The sequence below is a fragment of the Sphaerodactylus townsendi genome, linkage group LG05 (genome assembly GCF_021028975.2).
Source record: "Sphaerodactylus townsendi isolate TG3544 linkage group LG05, MPM_Stown_v2.3, whole genome shotgun sequence".
NCBI lineage: Eukaryota > Metazoa > Chordata > Lepidosauria > Squamata > Sphaerodactylidae > Sphaerodactylus > Sphaerodactylus townsendi.
In genome coordinates, this window is record NC_059429.1 from 75,119,172 (window position 1) to 75,140,032 (window position 20,861).

Consider the following 20,861-nt stretch of genomic DNA (forward strand, 5'->3'; position numbering starts at 1 on the left):
AGCAGGGACTGCCAGAGCTTGGGACATAGATTGATAGCCCAGGGGGTGGAATGGCCTGGGACAGATCCCAGTGAAGATGGGCAGGGGGAGGTATGGCACTGGGTGGCAAGAGAGGTTGATGCAAAGAAGGGAAGGTAGATGTTTGCATGCTATTATCTCTTCTGCTCTGCCACCCAGCCTTGGAAAGTTATAGGGATATGCTAACTGGCTCTCTGACCTGGTGCTGCTGCTGGTGAATGCCAGGCTGGTCCAAAATAAAACAGGGGCTGACATGGTATATATCACTAAGACTTGGTGGGCAAGATGGGAGGCTGGCATTTGCAGAGCTTTGTTCCCCGTGCTGTACCAGATCAGGCCAAAAGAAGGGGTGGCCATAGTCCATAAAGTGGCTTTTGCCATCTCCAGGTGTTTCTTCCGCTCTATATCTGGAGTTGTGGGCCTGTTCCTATTGCTGGGGCAGAGAGACAGGATAGCGTTGCTGCTGTTGTACCATTCACCCCACTGCCCAACAGCATACCTGTCTGAGCTGATGGAGGCACCCTCCAAGTTGATGTTGTAGGCCCCCACTACAGTTCTGTTGGGGGACCTCAATTTCCACATGGAGGACGTTTATTGCTGACAGGCTCAGGATCTCATGGCAGTCATGATAACCATGGGGCTGCCTCAGTATGTGAACTGCCCATACCCACAGGACAAGACATACCCCTGATGTGGTTTTTGGTAACGAGCAGTTAGGGGGTGATCCATTGGTGGGGATTGCAAAGTGTGCCCTTTATCATAGGTGGACCACTACCTGGTGAATTTGGACTGAAAATCACACCCCACAGTTGTCAGGATGTAGGACCGATTGTCATGATCCCCAGAGGAAGCTGGAGTATGAAAGATTTTTGAGGGTTCTGGGGGATTTTCCACCTAACATGTCCAGTGTTCCTGTCTTGCCCCTGGTCTTGCTTTGGAATGGTGAGACGAGGGTTGTAAGCATGATCGCTACTAGGTGCCCTTGGCTAGTTGGTAGAGCCTGGAGGGCCCCTTGGTATTTGAAAGAGCTCAGGATGATGAAACAGGAAGGCCAATGGCTAGAGCATAGATGGAGGAAATCCTGCAGCAAATTTGACCAAACATTTGACAATGTAACTCGTAACAATGTTTACCTTCGTGTTTCGTGATAAAACTCGTAGTCGGCTTTGGTCAAAGTTAGCAGAAACTAATATCGATAGACGCCTTCTCCACTTAATTGTCAAGTTACATGAGAACACGACCATACAGGTAAGGTTCTCACACAAAGGTCATCTAACGGCGCCCATCTCTACTCAGAAAGGTGTAAGGCAAGGGTGCCTTCTAGCACCCCATTTGTTTAACTTTTATGTTAACACATTAATAACAGGGTTTCATAAGAAAGATACCCATGCACCTATCCTTACCGCTGATAAGAGTATAGCCATTCTCATGTATGCCGATGATGCTGTTGTATTATCATTGACAAGAGTGGGGCTAAAAAGAGCGCTGAAGATATTTGCTCAGATATGCACAGAGGAACAGCTAAAATTATCAACTACACACAAGACCAAGATAGTGCATTTTAATGCCAAATTTAAGAAACTATGAAATGGCAGTTGTTGGAAGTCATCAGATTGAACAAATAAAAGTGTTTCAAATACCACAGGTGTGGTTTTCCCGAATTTTACAGCGAGGAAAACCCTCAATATATACAAACAGCCATACACACAGCACAAAGGAGCTCACAGGCAATCCTAAGATTATTTTTAGATCACAAAGGGGTGGATTTTATTCCAGCGGACAATGTAGATTATTTGAAGCTAAAATCCCTGGCACAACTCACCTATGGAGCCCCATTGGCAATAAGGTTTCGGATTTCACTCTATTAGAGAGTCCTATCCACATTCCTCTAGAGCTCTTTTTAACACTCCTAAATGTACAGCTAATGTGGTTTTAAGACAGAGAAGCAGGGTTGGTTAAAAGTTGAGACAACCTTTTGGAGGCTTATTATCAAATACTGGCTTAAAGTCCTCTCCCATCCCATGGGTTTATTGCCTTTAGCTTCTGGCAGCAACACCATATCTAAACTGAAGCTAGAAAAATAACACTTAAACACACAGTGTGGTTTGGATCCTGTACAATTATTGGAACTGGATCATTGCAGAGCAACAACCTTGAGTCTATCAACGGCTCAATGATATTGAAATGCAAACAGAATTTCTCCTTGTTACAGTTATATAAACCATTAAAATCTTGGACAGGTATCTCAGCTGCCCCTTACCTGTCCAATATAGCATCTACGAAATGCGGCTGGGCCTTTTCAAGGGGCCCGTTGAATTTACGCTTCGCTTTCCATCAGCCAATCTAATGGTGGCAGATTTCAAAATCCCACGACATAGGAGACTATGTGTTTGTAACTCAGGGGAAGTGGACTCTGTATTACATATTTTATTGCATTGTGAACTCCATAAAGGGGAAAGGGAGGCGTTAATTCATCCATTGTTTATCCAGTACAGAAATTTAACTAGAGTTAATTCCGACTCAGTTCTTGTGAGAATTTTGCTGGAAGACCGAGTTTCTCTTATATCTCAGCAGGTAGCTAAATTTTGTATGCTGGCATATAGTAAGAGAAGAACCATGTTGGGACCAAGAGCCAGACCACATGAGGGTGACCGTAAGAATGCTACAAGCTGATGATATTTTTTGTGTGGATTTCTGTTTCGTGGATTTCAGTGCAAATTCGATTGTTCTTTTGTTTGTTGTTCCTCCTTTTTCTTGTTCTTCTCTGCTCTTTTTTGCTGGCCTAATGGCCGTAATAAAACTGAACTGAACTGACCAAACATTGGTGAGAGTCCATTATCAGTCCTACCAGATGGCAATGGCAGCAGAAAAGGCACACTTCTCCGGCATCACTGCATCTGCAAGTAGCTGTCTTGACTTAGCTTTTTCAAGTCGTGAGGGGGCTGATCACCCCAGAGAGGGGGGGGGGGGGTTCAGCACAACCCACCAAAGTCAGTTGTGACATGTTTGTAAGGCATTCTCAGGATAAAATCGCCCAGATTCACCAGGAATTGGACTCCATGGTTAGAGATAATCTGGAGAAGATCTCCAGCACACCCTCTTTTCAGGTTGTTTGGGATCGATTCTAACTGTTAAAGCCTGAGGACATGGACAGGGTGCTTGCAGAGGTCCGTCCTACTACCTGTCACCTTGATCCTTGCCCATCTTGGCAGATGAAAGCTAGCTAGGAGGAGTTGGCTGGGTAGATCCAGGAAGTTGTTAATGCCAGTCTGGAGGTGGGTGAGGTATCAGCTGACTTAAGGAAGTCCCCTCATGATCCATCCCCTCAGCTCTGGATAAGACGGTGCCTAACAACTACCTTCCAGTGGCCAACATCCCCCTTTTGGGTAAGGTCTTGGAGAGGGTGGTGGTAACCTGAATGCAGGCAAACCTGGATGACACTGATTTCCGGTACCCATGTCAGTTCGGTTTCAGGAGCAGTCATAGTACTGAGACTGCCTTGGTCACTGATAGATGACCTTCTCAGGGAAAGAGACAGAGGCCATTTGTCCCTGTTGGTTCTCCTTGATCTACCAGTGGCTTTCACTACTGTTGACCAAGGAATCCTCCTGGACCGGCTGTGGGGGCTGAGAATGGGAGGTATTGTATTACGATGGTTCTCCTTCTACTTCAGTGGCAGGTTTCAAAGGGTAGCAGTGAGGGTCTGCTGCTTGGGACTCTGGGATATTAAGGGGCATCTGAACAGGGTGGTTCTACCCCAGAAAGACAGGGTGCAGGACCTGGGGGTTATTCTGGATCTGTCACTGTCACTGGAATCCCATGTGGCAGTTTTGGCAAGGAGGACCTACCATGCACTCTGGTTGATTTGTCAGAGCTGCCCTTACTTGGATGAGGGTGATCTGCCCACAGTCATCCAGACACTGGTACCATCCCCGTTAGACTATTGCAATATGTTCTTTATGGGGTTGCTCTTGAAGATGGTCCAGAAGCTGGAGTTGGGGTAGAATGTGGCAGCCAAGCTGCTATTGGATTTCTCACCACATAATATCTGTCCTGAGGGAACTGCACTGGCTCCCTATTAGCCACCTGGCCCAATTCAAGATCCTAGTACTGACGTATAAAGCCCTATGCAGCCTGGGTCTTATATGTGCTGCCAGCAGGCAGGGGCATGGCCAAGTCTGACCCCGCAGGGCAACGCGGGTGGCAAGCACAAGCATGGTCAGGTCACAGTCCAATGAGTCAGGGCAAGTGGCAAGCAAGGCGTAGTCAGGTTACAGTCCAATAGATCAAGGCAGGCGGCAGGCAAGACGTAGTCAAGTCACAGTCCAAGGGTCGTGGTACGGGAGAACTGAGAAGCAGGTTGGGGATCAACGAAGAACAAGGCACACGGCAGCGACAGGTAACACACATTGCACCCAGGCAGAAGCAAGCTCACAGCAAGGCTTATATAGAGAGCTGGGGATTCAAGGGGCTGGGATTCTGCGAGGAGTTAATCCTAATCAGATGCAGAGACTTCTAATCTCCCATATCTTGCTGCCAAATGAGCACCCCTCCTTTGCTTCTGCAGTAGCAGCCTCTGCTTCTGCCTCCTATGCACAGCTGGCTCATCACTGGGTTCCCATCAGACAGGGAAGGGCTGGACATTGGCTCTGCTGCCTGGTCTTCCTCTGGCTGCACTGTTTCTGCCTCCATGTCCTCCGTCCTGGTAAGTACCCAGGGGCTGGCTCATGACACCATATATCTATACGAAGCCCCCTCCCATATAGACCTGCTCAGGCACTGGGGTCAGTGGGAGGGGACTTCCTGGTGGCTCCATTGCCTTATGAGATTTGGGGAGTGGAGGCTGCCCAGAGGGACTTCTCTGTCATGGCCCAGGCACTTTGCAATTCACCCCTCCCCCCAAGAGTTCAACCAAGCAAGAGTTTATGCATCTGGCCAAGACCACCCTCTACACCTGGGCATACGGATGATCCATCTGGGTGGTGCCTCCCACCAATACTTCACATTATACTTGGTACCTGCTATCACCATACTAACATCCTATTGGGGCAGCCAATTGAAGCTTGTGGGGGGAATTATGGGGGAGGGGTGATTATGTATTTTTAGAAGGATTAGGTGGGGGATGGTTTTTAAAGTAAATTTTATGATGGTTTTAAGCTTGCTTTATGTATTTTATACTTGTATCCCACCCAGGGTGATGAGTGAGAAACAAGTGTACCTATAAAATAATAGTTAAGCAGTTTGAACAAACAACTGTTGAATAGCACCTACTCTCTCATGCATGGTGGGGAGCAGCAGTGACATACTGGTTAAGAGCAGGTGCATTCTAATCTGGAGGAACTGAGTTTGATTCCCTGCTCTGCCGGTTGAGCTGAGGAGGCTTATCTGAGGAATTCAGATTAGTCTGTGCACTCCCACACATGCCAGCTGGGTGACCTTGGGCTAGTCGCAGCTTTTTGGAGCTCTCTCAGCCCCACCCACCTCACAGTGTGCTTGTTGTGAGGGGGGAAGAAGATTGTAAGCCCCTTTGAGTCTCCTACAAGAGAGAAACGGGGGATATAAATCCAAATTCTTCTTCTTCTTGCCCAATGGCAAAAAGCCTGTCTTCTGAGTTTAGACTGAAACTTAGAGTGCTTTCACACTTTTATCATGCTGAGCCCCTTGCCCTGCACTGAAGTTGAAACCTAGGCCATTTTATGTGATTTACCTGCATTGATATTTCTGCTTTGTACAGAAAGAATAAGAACATAAGAAAGAGCCTGCTGGATCAGACCAGAGTCCATCTAGTCCAGCACTCTGCTACTCGCAGTGTCCCACCAGATGCCTTTGGGAGCTCACACACAGGATGTGAAAGCAATGGCCGTCTGCTCCTGCTGCTGCTCCCCCCGAGCACCTGGTCTGCTAAAGCATTTGCAATCTCAGATCAAGGAGGATCAAGATTGGTAGCCATACATCAACTTCTCCTCCCTAAATCTGTCCAAGCCCCTTTTAATGCTATCCAGGTTAGTGGCCATCACCACCTCCTTTGGCAGCATATTCCAAACACCAATCTCATGTTGCATGAAGAAATGTTTCCTTTTATTAGTCCTAATTCTTCCCCCCAGCATTTTCAATGTATGCCCCCCCCATTTTAGTATTGTGAGAAAGAGAGAAAAATGTCTCCCTGTCAACATTTTCTATCCCATGCATAATTTTATAGACTCCAATCATATCCTCCCTCAGACGTCTCCTCTCCAAACTAAAGAGTCCCAAACGCTGCAGCCTCTCCTTATAAGGAAGGTGCTCCAGTCCCTCAATATCTGCACTTTTTCTATCTCTTCAATATCTTTTTTGAGATGTGGCGACCAGAAATGAACACAGTACTCAGTACTCCAGTGTATGTGAAGTTTGGATGTTTTGCCCCTATGTGAATCACTTTACATTTTGCTACATTGAACTGCATTTGCCATTTCTTAGCCCACTCACCTAATTTATCAAGGTCCGCTTGGAGCTCTTCGCAATCCTTTGCAGTTCTCACCACCCTACATAATTTGGTATCATCTGCAAACTTGGCCACCACGCTACCTACCCCTATTTCCAGGTCATTTATGAATAGGTTAAAGAGCACTGGTCCCAAAACAGATCCTTGGGGGACACCACTCCCTACATCTCTCCATTATGAGAACTTCCCATTTACACCCACCCTTTGCATCGTGTTTCTCAGAAAAACTTCCAGTTTTTCATCCATAGAAGGACTTCCCCTCTTATTCCTTGATTGCTGAGTTTTCTCAATAGTCTCTGTTGAGGATCTTCGTCAAAAGCCTTTTGGAAATCTAAGTAGACAATATCCATTGGTTCCCCCCTTATCCACATGCCTGTTTACACACTCAAAGAACTCTAGTAAGTTTGGAAGGCAGGACTTGTTTCTGCAAAAGCCATGCTGACTCTTCCTCAGCAAGTCTTGCTTTTATACATATTTTATAATTTTATCTTTAACGATAGATTCTACTAATTTACCAGGAACAGATGTCAAACTGACTGGCCTGTAATTTCCTGGGTTCCCCCTGCAGCCTTTCTTAAAGATTGGTGTGACATTGGCCATCTTCCAGTCTTCAGGGATGGAGCCTGATTTCAGGAAACTCTAAATGGGTCACTATACCAAGTAAATTTTGGTTTTTAAGTCACTATATCAAAAAAGTTCAAGAGCTACTGCTCTAGAACTCATATTTTTATTCCTGGATCCTTTGTTAGTATGCCAGAAAACCCTACTGGAAAATCACACACTGGGTAAGCCAGGGAGAGAATAGCTGGCCTGTCTCAATGTAAGCAGTACTGCTGAGGAAGTATCTAGTTCTGTTGATAGAAAATTACATTTAAAATGACACCATGTTGGTGAAAACCAGGCTCTACATATTACCGGAACTATCTAGATTGTGCAAAAGGCAATGACCTCAGACTTCAACCCTCTACTGGAGAAGATTTGAGTTCTTCCAGCTAGAACAGTCAAATATTTCCTTACTGAACAAGATGTCACACATTTGAAATACATGTTAAACACACACTTTTCAGACTAGTTGTGTATGTAGCCTGAACATATACTATTAATTTCAACAGTGGAATAACTAGGCAAACTGGAGCCCTGGACAAAACCTGAGTTTGATGCCCTCCCCAGGTGTGTGCCCCCTGGCCCCCTTGTAGCTATGCCCAGTGGCGTATCTAGGCAAACTGGAATTTGGCACACACCCCCTTGGGGGCAGCTGCCCTCCCCCACCGTGGCCAAGCAATGATTTTTTACACCAGGTCATTTCAAAGTTACCATCACATTATAGAACATGCCCCAACTCACAAATCTGAACACAGCAATATCAAGCAGCACAGCAGAAATAATTTTTTTGAAAACATTTTCAAAATGCTTTCAAAATGTTTTATTACTGCTATGAAAACATTTTATGGTGTTGCATCCAGTCCCCCCAATTGGGGGAAATAGCATCACTTTCAATGTTATTTAAATTGGGAACCCCAGATTCTCCCTTTAAGGTGGATTTAGTTTAAACAAGTGATGCTGGAATCCATCCCCAAACAGTATCATTTTCAATGGTGTTTAAACTAGGGAGCCCAAATTCTCCTTTTAAATCCACCTTAAAGGGAGAATCTGGGGTTCCCAGTTGAAACAACATTGAAAGTGATGCTATTTGGGGGTTGATTCTCCCCCACCCTGAAACAGCATCACTTTCAATGTTTGAACTGGGGACTTCAGATTCTCCCTTTAAATCCATGCCAAAGGGGGGGGGGGGGTTAACAGGAAAACCTAGGGTAATTTGAGGGGTGCCTGCTGTCAGGGGTGCAATTGTTAAGCTAGCAGCACCAAACTTTCAGGATATCTTTAGGAGACTCTCCTGATGATACCTCCCAGGTTTGGTGAAGTTTGGTTCATGGGGTCCAAAGTTATCAACCCTCAAAGTGTAGCCCCCATCTCCTCTTAGCTTCCATTGGAAACAATGGGGGATGGGGGACCTCCTTTGGGAGTCCATAACTTTGGACTCCCTGAACCAAACCTCACCAAACCTGGGTGATAGCATCAGGAGAGTCTCCCAAAACATCCATGAAATTTTGGTGCTGCTAACCTATAAATTGCGCCCCTGCGGGCCAAAAACGGAAAAATCACTAAAATACCCAAAAAACTCACAAACGAACCCTGCATTTTTGGCACCTGCCACAAGGGGCGCCCTGGGCAACTGCCCATTTGCCCAATGGGCATTATGCCACTGAATTTCAACTGGCAGAGTTTGAAAATAGGAATTAAAAAAATACAGTTCACAACATGTCAGCTGGAGAAAATCTGCTTCCCAACCTCTTTTTTCTGTGAATGTTTTTGCAAATTTCTTTTTGGGGGGGATCAGCATGACGCTTGGGTAACCCTATTTCAGTGTTTGCTGTGAGAAATAAGTATAAGAATAAGCAACAAGACCCACGTTCATAAACATGAAGGCATCAGAAAGAATATTGATGCCACTGGTTCCAGGTATAGAACACACTCTCTGCAGACTCTCTGCAGATCATTCGATGTCATATATCCTAGTCAGGGGATGAAATAAACTAACAGGAAACAGAAACTACATCAGTCCAGACCCAGAAACTTTCTGATATGATTTTGCTCACATAAATATCCTGGTTAAAGAAACAAAACAATTGTTCAACCAAGGAAGAAAAGGGGCAGGGTGGGTGAGATTACAATTTTATAAAAAGTTCTATTGACAAGATTGTTCCAAGTTCATTGAAATACCAACCATTTGAGTTTCAGTTTGTCGCTGATATAATAGGCTAGAGATTAGGCCTTAACTACTTTAGTTCCACACAGTCTGGTCTTTAGGGAGCATCTTGAGAACTTCAGACTGGATGTCGGCATTAAGAGACTATGCTTCTCAAGTATCTCCCTGGTGAATAGGAGCTACAGGAGAGTGCATGTGGTTGACTAAAGAGATTGCTCTCTTTCAATACTTCCTTTCTCCTCTCCTCACACCTTCTACTCAAATTGAATATTTTCCTGCAGTTTTTCCTCCATTATAACATTAATCTTCTCCTCCGCCTCATACATCTATCCCTCTCTCCCTAGGACAAAAAATTCTAATAATTTAATTACTATGGACTGCTAACATCAACTTAGCCTGATTACTAAAATAACCATTTCAAGATGAAGTGTATATGCTGAGAGTTAAATTTTGAAGTTAAATTTCATCTTAAGAATCTTAATGTTAAATGTGAGATTTTTAAAAAAAATTCAGTTGAGTTCTACAGAAGAGATATGTGAGAAAGGCAATGTTATTATACACCAGGTCTGTTAGATGTGTAAACTGCCTCAAGCAGGAGTTAACTGCTTGAATACTTTCCCCACCACAGTAATCGGAAACCACATTAGATAACAATAAACCATCCCCATTGCTAGCATCTTGACATAATCATGACATCTGAATCCTCCCTCCTCCTTTCCCTCTCTGTCCCCATAGTTCCTAGCATTGTCACTTGTATCCAGTTTAGGGGCTGCCCATTTCAGTCTACCAGATCTCCTCTTCCATGCCCACCAGCCACTGTGCATCTCGTACTCCATCATCAGTGCCCTGTGAATGATGCCACTACTGCTTAAGGGACAGGGCTGCACAAAAGATTCACAATCTGAAAGAAATGAGAGCTGGGAAGTTTTGACAACAGTGTTGGAGGACTAATCCCAAGAGGTTTTTAAGGTCAAGCAGAAAAACAAGCTTAGGTTCACCTACCCTCTCATTTCTGCTGCTATTTCCTTTATCATATGACTCTGGATTAGTTGCCCTTGCCACCCATTGGGTGCAGTCCAGGGTACCCAAGAATGCCACGTTATTCCCACCCAGTGTCCAGAGACAGTGGACGTGTCCACATTCAGCCAGGGCTGACAATACACCCACACAAAGATACAGAGACCAGGAATGCTACTGCTCCACCTCTCAGTTTCATTTGCCATCTTGCAGAAGTCCTATCTTGTGCCACCAGGCCTCATCACAAAGCCTGAAGACAAGCCCAGCCTGCAAGCCTTCTTGAATCACTTGATCCAGCCCCTCAAAGAAAGAAAGGGGCAAACTCAAACCTATGAAAAGGAGAATGTTTTGTTTTCAACTTCCACGGAAACAGATGGAGAAACTCGATATTCAACTAAAAGGAAAAAACGTTGTCAACAGAAAGCTAAAATAGGTTTAAATTGAATTAAAAAAGAGAAAGAGAGAGAACAGAAAGTGAATGAATAAGAAACTAAAACACACCTGTGCCAGGAGTTGCATAAATGAATCAACAATATCAGGATGATCCCTGGGCCCTAAAAATATAATAAAGATGTAACTGAAGAGAAAAATCATACAAACAGCAACTCAACATCATATAGTTATGTGATACAGAAAGAATTTACAAGTGAAAACAGGAGTAAGGACGGGGAGGGGAGGTGCAGGGGAGGCTGAAGAGGGCAGGCACATGAGCAGCTTGAAGCAAGTTAAAGAAACAAAACATACAAAAATCATGGAGCTGGGAAACCCAAGAACAGAAAGAAAGTGCAAAGGAATGGGCCTGTTGCCCAGAGTCCCCCACCAAGCACCACAGGTAGGAAGGGTGAGCTTGTTGCACCCTAGCAAGGGAGGAGAGGCAAAGCACGAGCTAGTGAAGAGCTAGCACATTTGCACCAGAGACAAGGATGTTCTCATCCTGAAACACTTGGTCCTGAAAGGCATCTCTAAAGGCAATGACAAATCCAGTAGAGGCAGGGAGGGCACGAAGCCTTACAGCTCTCTTCTGGAAACCCACTGGAGCTCCTGACGGGAAGACCTAAGTTAGTACTTTCCTTTCACTCATGCCCAGATGACTGACTGGTTGGAGAGAAGCCAATTCCTCCTACAAGGGTTGGTTAGTAGTGTTGCTGGTAACCATACTCCCTCCCTCAGCATATGCATTGGCATGATCAGGATCCTCTTCCTCTGTGCTGACAGCATATCTATGCCTGGTTATAATATGGTACAGGTTATAATATGGCAGTGCTCCTGGCACTGTTGCTGCCTCTCTAGTTTCAAGTTCAGCTATGTACCTGGAAAAAGGAGCAGAAACCCTGCCACTCGCTCTATGCCATTAAGATTTGACTGGAATTTTACACATACTCCAAGTTTGTCCCCTCAACAGGAGATAACATGATGTTGGCACTGCAGTTTCATGGAAGCAGAGACAAGTCCAAACTCTCAACAGGGGGTCAAAAAAAAACAGGAGGAGGAACCCTTTAAGAGTGAGAGCAAGGGAGTAGCAAGACAGAGTGTTTTATTTGGACTGATCAATATGGGTGACTCCACAAAGAACTGTGGATCTAGGAGAGGCTGTGGCTCACAGAGAAAGCACAGACTTCGCATGCAGACAATCCCAAATTTAGTCCCTGGAATCCGCAATTAAAGGATCCCTGGTAGCAGGTGCTAAAACATTACTCTGCAGAGACTGTGAGAGAGAGTACTGAATAAGACAGACTAATGGTTGGCTCTGTATAAGGCCGCTTCAAACATTCACATGTTAAGGTGAAAAATGTAGGAACAAACTTGCTAATGATTCAAGGCTAGATCCTACCAGAAGTCAAACATTAATCAAAGGAAATAACAGATTCCACTTCAGCATTCTAAACTGACTCAGTTTTCCAGAAGAGGGACGAGTCTCTAGTCTTGAGAAGCTGAGGGAGGGGTGGGAAGGATAACACTAATGTGCACTGGATTTTATAAGTCATCTTGAGCTGCTGTTGACAGGAGGGAAAGATGGGATCACAAGTATTTTAAATAAATAAAAATAAAAATAAACACAACAGCACAACTATCCTCAGGCAATTACCTAGAGTGAAGCATGCCAGATTGTACATCTCCACAAGAGTTTCAAGTTCTGGCCTTTAGTAGCATAAGATGAAGAAACTGAAGTCTGAGAAATTGGAACAGGGCACTGCCATGACCCGAGGGGCATCCTCAGGCAATCTGAATAAGTGAGGCTAGGACAGGTTACTCCCACTGTGGCATCCCCACCACAGTGAGGATGCCAAAGCACACCTACCTTGCTGAAAGAGTGTTAGTGTAACTGATGTGATGAGCAGAAAGAGTGCCTTGATGGGGGGGAAGTGCGCAGGCTCATGGGCAAAGATGTGAACCAGCTGCAGAGACAAAGATAAGAAAAAGTGAAGTATAAACAGTATAGAACACCCCATCCTGACAGATACTTTTCCTGTGCATCAGTGACTCACACTAGAAGACTAGGAGTTAACCCCACCCTTAGCAGCAAGACCCCTGTATATGCAGTTAATGAACAAATACCAAGCTACTAGACTGATGATCAGTTTTATGTTCATGGAGGCAGTGAGGAGGAAGAGGAGAAAATAACACATTTTGAGAAATTCCCATACTGAAGGAAATGAAAAGAGGAAGCCAAGGCCATTAAGTGGGTGAGCTTGCTCTCAGTTTGGCACCTTCCAGGAGATCCTGTTTAAATTCGGATTACCTGCTTTGTGAGATCTATTGCAGATGCTTGAGGAATGGTGCTGTACATCTGACCCAGCATTTCACACAGTTGAGGCACCATGGGTGCAAAATCATCCAGCAGGGTCTTCACAGACTTCTCAAAGATAGAGCACACAGACTGTGGAAACAGGAGGACTGTGTTAAGGAAGGCCTGAGTAAATAACCGATCTTGAGGGAGGATAAACCGGAATTAGGGCCCAATGCTTGTGACACTCTTTTTATAATTAGAATTCTAACAGAATCCCTTAAATATTCTCATATTTCAGATTGGCATTATGATATTTCTCCTGCAACAAAGTCCTAAATCAGGTAGAAATGGGGGGTGGGGGGGATTCTTGACAAGGTGTCAGGTCCCCTGTCCCAGCATCTTCCTCCATCAAGCTGGCCTTTCCCAGGAGATACATGAACATCCACATATGTCCTTTGAGTCAGGACCACTGCTTCCAGCCGCACACACTCACCCTCGTATCTGAACAGGACACAGATTTCTGCCTCAACTTACTAGCTTCCACTTAATCAGCACTCCTAGAAAATTAAAGCGCTGTTGCACACAATGCAGGCAGTAGGAGAAGAAGCATTTTAATAGGGAAATGCCTAGAGATTCAGTGTGTGGGGTAAGCTTGAAAAGAGTAAATATTAACTACAAAGATTTCTACAAAATATTACAAACAAAAATATTAACTACAGAGATTTCTGTATTAATTACAAAGGAGCAGCAGTGGCATAGTGGTTAAGAGCAAGTGCACTCTAATCTGGAGAACTGGGTTCTTTATATCAGGGGAAATATTACCTCCACGACCTGTGCATCATTCAGCCACTTGCTGAGCACTTTCTGGATAAGCTGGAAGACCTGCTGCAGCACCACCACTACCTGCAGATAAAGAAAAAGAGGAGATTATTGTGCACCTAATCTGCACTACCCCAGTTTTGGCAGGAAGACAATGCACGTGATTATTCTGAGTTAGGGAGAAAGATGGGACATTAGAGCCATGTCTAAAAACCAGATTATCTCACAATTCTATACCACATTGCAAAAACTTGTATGACACACAGTCTGGCCCCCATTACTTATTTGTGAGATGTGCAGCTACCCTATCCTTTCGCTTTTCAATGGCTGGCATGGCCAGTGCATTAAGGTGGAAGAGAAAGGGAATGCCCCTTTCTGCTTAGGTAAGATATATGACAGGAAAGGGTTAACTCCTCTTCTAGCTCAGAGAGCTAGGCTCCAACTATATGGATTCCTGGAACTAAACCCGAAGACTCTCTCAATAGTCACATCTTCTTCAGCTGAAAATACTACTTTGGTGTAACCAAAGAATCATGGATACAAATTGGGCAAGACATAACTTAACAGTACCTAAAACTCAAGAGACCTAGATCAACAACTAAGACATTGTTTTCTCACAGTTTCCTCATCCCAGTCACTGAATACCATTTGATCACCAACAGATTTCCTGAAGTGATAAGAAATCTAACAGGAAATAGATATAACTAATAGCAACTACTAAAGGGTTACCACCCTAGAAGTTATGAGGGTCAGACTGTCACCGCATTCACTCTAGATGCAATATATTTTCAAGAATGTTAAGACTGAATGTATTTTTGCTAAACCTGACAGAAACAAAACATTCAGGGAGGGTTGATCTGGGTAGTTACCAAATAGTAAAAAAAAAAAAAAACACCTCCACTTTATTATTTTCTGTAGTACTGACAACTGGACATATCTACTGAAGGCAACATATGCAGGATATAGATGAGAAACTGCTACTCTGCAGGATTGGGATCAGTAGAAAAGTATACACTAGGTCAGGGGTCTGCAACCTGAGGCTCCGGAGCCGCATGCGGTTCTTTTGTCCTTGCACTGCGGCTCTGTGTGGCTTGGGTCCTCTCAGCCTCCTTCAGAGAGTCGCCCTAAGGGTTAATGGGAAAGAACCCCTGTTCCTAGAGAGGCACAACCTGAGGCAGCTATCCCAAGCCTCTTCCGGCTTCCCTGTCCCAGCTGCCTGGTTGGCTGATGACGGTGCGAGGCGGGGGCGGAGCACCACTGGTGGATCCTCTTGAACAGGTAAGTGGCAAAGGGCGGGAAACGGGAGGGAGTTGCAGGAGCGCAGATTTTCAGCACAATTTTAACCTCAGTCCGCACCCCTTGAATGGGGGGGGGGGGCAGAGGTTGACCCTGCTTTGGGTGGTCTCATTCCCCCCCCCCCTGGTCCTTCTTGGGGGGGCAGGACCACATGGGGGACCCCAGGAGCACCACCTTGGGTTGCAGATTCCCCAGCAGCCCCACTGAGCTCCAGGGGCTTTCCTGGCGGATGGCAGCCTGGCTGAGTCCAGGTGAGAAAGACAATGTTTTAAATGAGTTATTACCCGCAAGGTTGCACTCATCAGGGCTGTTTGATTGGGAGGCGGGGGTGGGTGGGAATTGTTTGCTTCTGCATTGCCAAGGAGGGCAGGAGTGGATGAGGAAAGCCTTGCACGTAGATCTTGGAAGGTTTACTTCAGACTAAGCCAGTGGAGGGTAAACTTGTAGATCATGGAAGGGAGGAAGGCCGGGATCATCTTCAGCCATGGTTGTCGTGGGTTGCCAACTCCCGGAGGGCAAATCCCAGGAAATTTGGGGGTAGATTCTCAGAAGCTGCGGCTTTTGGGACCAGGGCAGAAGCCATGCTCAGTAAGGAATATGGCTGTCGAGTCCACTCTCCATGGCAGACATTTTCTCAGAGTGGGGAGAAGTTCAGCCCCCCCCCCCCCCTGGAAGTTGACAGCCCCATTAAAGACACCAATTTTGATCCACCATCCAAGTGGAATTTGAGGGGGGGGGGTTGGGGGGGGCATAGTCAGTGTCTTTCAACACAAGAAAAGAGAAATGTGTGAAATGGGGGTTCTATTGCTGGTCATTTGAATCATGTACAAAACAACAGACTTTTTACCCACCCACCCCTTTTTGCTTTGATTTGTAAAAATGGGCCCCAAAGAAGGGCACTTCTCCCTGCATGAGAATAAAGACAGTGTTATCTTCATTTTAGAAGTCAAAAAGTATTTGCAGCTCCAAGTGTTTTTTTTTTCCCATGGAAAACAGGTCCAAATGGCTCTTTGGGTGTTAAAAGTTGCCGACCCCTGCACTAAATCAAAAGACTGAGCCAAGACTGCATCTATTGTCTTTATCTACTCACCCTGGAATCAGGAGAATAAATTATTTTTCTTGGTGTAGGGGTAGGAATAAATATATCCATCATCAATATGGCCCATTAGCTAGAAAGCATTGGAAGCCCTCCTTGTTCCGTCACCATTTGTTCTGGGCCAGGTGTTGGTGGCTCGTCTATCAGACTGTTTAGGTTTTCTCACATGCCAGACCATTTCTTCACCCAGTACAGGAGCAGAAGGGTCTTCCTTGAAGGGTCTTTGGTCAGATACCACCTCGACACTGACATCTGACTTGGTAGTTATATTGTTATATCAATACATGTTGGCCCTAACCTTTTTAGATAGTTATACTCTGTAGTTAATGCAAACAACTCATTATCCTGGAGTTGATGCTTTGACTGTAATACAGGGTCTAATTAAGAAATTTAAGGGAATTCGGATCTAGTGCCCTTATGTATTTTTGTTTATTTTTTATTTATTTGATTTGCTTTAAAATCCCGCCCTCCCCAGCCTTAGCTGGGCTCAGGGATTTCACTTCCATCTCAGTTGCATTCTCTGTTATCCTCCCAAATTATCAGAAGAAACTGTCTGCAGCTATATAGCTGTGAAACAAAGAAGTTATTTAACTGTGTTCATGTACACACACACCAGAGAACCTACCCACAAATACAGCAACACTCACCGGATTGGGGCCCTGAGCCACTGGCAGCTTCTTGACCTCCGTGCTCTCATGATCATCATCATGATGGCTGATGTCCAAAGTGGTAAAGAGGTTGGACAGAAGACCTAGGATGTGAATGATGGCCAGCTTGTTGGAGGGGTTGGGCTGCAAGGTGAGAGATATCACTATGATTAACACAAGGCTCATGATGTAAGGCTACTAAGTGTGGAACAATACGTTCTTCTAGGGTACACCTTGAATCACCAAACTGAAAAGTAACAGGGCAATTGGAAGGAGGAGCTGCAGCCTGTTTGAAACCCATGGGGGGAGTGAAACTACTAACAACAAGTAACAAAAATGGACAGCAGGAATCCAACATCCCATCCCCATAATTATTCACCCACTCAGTCCTAGCAGCAAATCCACACACACACAATCATTTTTGCAGGGAAGAGCAGCATTCTGCATACAACAGACCCTCAAGGAAGAAAAATCATAATCAGGCAAATAATATAGATTACCGTCTCCTCAGCCAACTTCTCCAATTGCTGGATGTAAGGAGTAATAAGTGAGTGCAGGTTCTTCAAGATCTCTTCTACTTGGAGAGCAGATAGCAAGAAGCCCAAAGCTTGCATCAGCCACATACACTGGCTTGTCTGGTGGACAGAATGATATGGACACATTTTCTCATCAACTATCCACAGAAAACCATGATAAATCACACCACAACTGTAAGTCCTTCTCCTTCTACACCTAGAGATCACATCAAGGCTCAACTCTGGGATGGTGCTTATCCCAGAAACTGGTTTTTAAAGCCAAAGTCCCGATAAAGCTCATTTGTGCAGCTTTTACAAGACAGAGAAAAGCAGCTGCCCAAAACTTAATTCTTTTCTTTCACATTCCTAAATTCTTTCTACAAGAAAACCTGGCTGCACTTACTGTAACTGGTGTTCATCTGGTCTTCAGAGCAGACATGCATTGGACACTGCGCCTGAACAGGTCAGCCGACATGGCAAAAATTTTTTAGCCCTTAGCAACAGCAGCAAGTCCTCTCCTCCCAGCATCATCCATGACAGTTCCTTCTCACCGAAACCGTCATGTGACTCAAGGAGGTGCACCTCATTTTCCTCCAGTTCCTACTTGCTGCCTAATGCCCTGAAAAGCCATAAGCCACAAGAGCAGGAAAAGGGCACCAAGTGGGGTAGGAGGGAAGGAATGTGTGTCTGCACTGAAGTCCTAGATGAACACTAGCTGTGGTAAGCGCAACCAGCTTTTATCTGTGGTCTCAGTGCAGCCCCACATTGGGGATTTCAGTTAGTCACTTACAGCAGAAGGTGGGGGATCCCTCTTACTGGAACATAAAATGAAGAACAGCGTTCCCAACATCAGCATTTTTTCTCACCAACAGGTTGATGGCATAGTGCCTGGCGGAGGTATCTGTGGTGGACTACATAACTAACTTGCAGATGTCCACAAGTGACACCCTCCTGTGGAAAGTGGCTGAAGCACCCTGGGCCCTGGCTGAATGAGCCCCTAATCTGCTAGGGGCACTGTTTCCCTGCTGCCATCTAGCACTCTTTAATTGCCTCCACCACCACTGGGCGATGTCTGGTGACAAAGCTGCTTTACCTCTCTTTGAGCTATAACAACAAAAAAAGATGAATCTGGTCTTCCTAAAGGGCCTAGTCCTGCTGAGATATATAGTATTTTAAAAAACCTTTTAATATTCAACAAGTGGAGCTTCTTTTCTGCCTTGGAAGAAGGCTGTGAGAAAAATACAGGCAGTGCAATGTCCTGTGCCAGGTAGAAAGTTGACATTCCCTTAGGAAGGAAGTCCAGACTAGGATGGAATACCACTCAGTTCTCAAATAATTTTTAAAAAGATGGGTTGATCCTTAGAGCAGCCAGTTCATCCACCTGTCTACTAGAATTGACTGGCGGAAGGACAGCTACCTTCCTGGAGAGAACAAGCTGACACTGGTTCAAAGCAAACTTCCATCAAGCTGGTCAGAACAAGGGACAGTGACTACTGCGGTATCAGCTTGTGTAAAGGTGGACATATATGAAGTAGCCCTTTCAGGAACCTCTCAGAGAGACTATGGGGAAAAAGAGGTGCCCCGAGATAGCGGCCATATGGACCTTGAAAGATGATACCACCACCCCTCTGCTGCTAAGGCCAAGAGGTAGTTTAAGACTCTGGGGACATTACAAGGCCTCAAGGCCTGTACCCCTAGCTCACCTGTCAAACTTGACCCATTTCCTAACATAGGAATACCATGTGGACAGTTGTTAAGGGATAAAAGAATTCTGCCGAGTCAGCTGGTCTACACAGATGCAGTCCCCAATGAGGGGCTGAACTGAGATCGAAGATTAACTGTATCTCCTGCTTCGTTAGATACTGTAATACTCCTTTCAATGAGAGTAATGCTGAGTTCTGCTAAAAGAATAGCCAGGTAAGTAACATCTGTTCTACATACTCTCTGACCTTTGGTACTATACCAAAAAAAGACAGGCAAATAACAGTCTTACCTTATGAATCTGCTTCATTAGCACATCCTACAGAAGGAAAATATGAGAGTGTGAATACTCTTCCTTCAGTAGAGATTACTTACTAGATTTCCTAACAAAAACTGAGTTCAACCTTGAGATCTATGAAGGTGGATTCAAGTTATTCCAACAAGCTCCTCTCCACAGAAGCTGGAGATCTAAAAAAGTGCATCAGTTGCTTATTCTGTTGATGCTTACTTCCCAACACTGAACAATGCTCAGAGTTCATTGGAACATTACCTGCTTAGAACTCTTCTAAAATTATGTCTTCTCTACATAAAGCTACTTAATTTTGAGCTGTAACTCTTAGGTTTTTGTATGCCTAAAAAGGTTCACAAACCTTTTAATCAGTTACCTGAGACACAGCAACAATGTTTGCAGCATAGGGAGGCAAGTCGTACTTGCATTCACGGCAGATCTTCTTAAGGGTGGAGACACTGGATATGGACAGCTCAGGGTTGCCCAGTGCCTGCAGCACCAGGGGCAGCACATTGTTGATCATGACCGGGTGGTCAGCCAGCCACTCTGAGAGGGCCCCTGAGAAACAGAGAAGATGCTTAGTTTGGACCTGTTTTAAGTTAATGCTCTAAGAACTATTAGTACACCCCAGGGAACGTGGAGGAAACCCTCCCCTACCCAAGCAACAACGTATGTGCAACAGCATATTTACATAGACATTCTCATTGGAATCTAGCAGCCCCTCCATAAGTGCAGGGAGTACCACGATTCATGTGGCAATAACTGATCTTCTGACCTCAACCTCCCCACCGTATGTCTTGTCCTCTTACCAATAGTGAACATGACAGTATCTGCAAGCTGCACATTGCTGATGCTGATGTGGGGGATGAGCCCAATAAGGCCAGGAACCACGTCTGAGTAGTTAACATCTATAGTCTCGGCAATGGACTGGAACCCATAAAGCAAAGCTTCTGTGTGCTGTGAGAAAGAAAGATTTGTCCCTTGAGCTCACGGCCTGTCTCAAATGCCCCACGTTGATGAAGGGAGCATTGTTTATTTATGTATTTATATTAAATATGTATATGCCTGCCTTTCTCCCAGGTAACTGGAACCCAAGATTAACTAACAATAAGCATAGTACAAAAAAGGCATCCCCACCACAGATTCCATTCTAGCCAAACACATGCAGACCAGCTTCCCCAGAAAAGCGGAAGTGTTTCAATAATTACTCATAGTTATTACCTGAAGATACCTATATTTTCACTACTAACCTGTTTTGCTGGGGCATTTGTTTTCTTAATGAGTCAGCTCTTGATTTGACAGGCCAAAGACGACCATTTTCCAGCAACAAAAAACATTTGCTGACAGTGTGCCATCGTTGACAGCAATGGCTATGCATCTATACCTGTACAAGGGGTGACAGGAGATCTGTACTCCTCTGTCCTCTGACCTAGAGCCATCCTATCAGGCCCTGGATTTCTGGCATACTGAATGTGCTGCCATGACTG

At 45.0% G+C, this 20,861-nt stretch overlaps 1 protein-coding gene across 3 annotated transcripts in view; it reads right to left on the reverse strand.

The window, feature by feature from the left end:
• IPO13 (importin 13) overlaps positions 1–20,861 on the reverse strand; it is a 69,225-nt gene that overhangs the window by 12,937 nt on the left and 35,427 nt on the right. For 2 of the 3 annotated variants that reach the window (XM_048497345.1, XM_048497347.1), the window contains exons 7-15: positions 20,184–20,331; positions 19,751–19,932; positions 19,378–19,404; positions 17,370–17,504; positions 16,870–17,013; positions 13,834–13,914; positions 13,024–13,161; positions 12,583–12,679; positions 10,785–10,837 (exon numbers count right to left, since the gene is read on the reverse strand). In XM_048497345.1, the coding sequence (XP_048353302.1) occupies positions 10,785–10,837; positions 12,583–12,679; positions 13,024–13,161; positions 13,834–13,914; positions 16,870–17,013; positions 17,370–17,504; positions 19,378–19,404; positions 19,751–19,932; positions 20,184–20,331 (1,005 nt within the window). The remainder of the gene's footprint in view (positions 1–10,784; positions 10,838–12,582; positions 12,680–13,023; positions 13,162–13,833; positions 13,915–16,869; positions 17,014–17,369; positions 17,505–19,377; positions 19,405–19,750; positions 19,933–20,183; positions 20,332–20,861) is intronic. The other variant, XR_007244586.1, reaches the window with a different exon arrangement.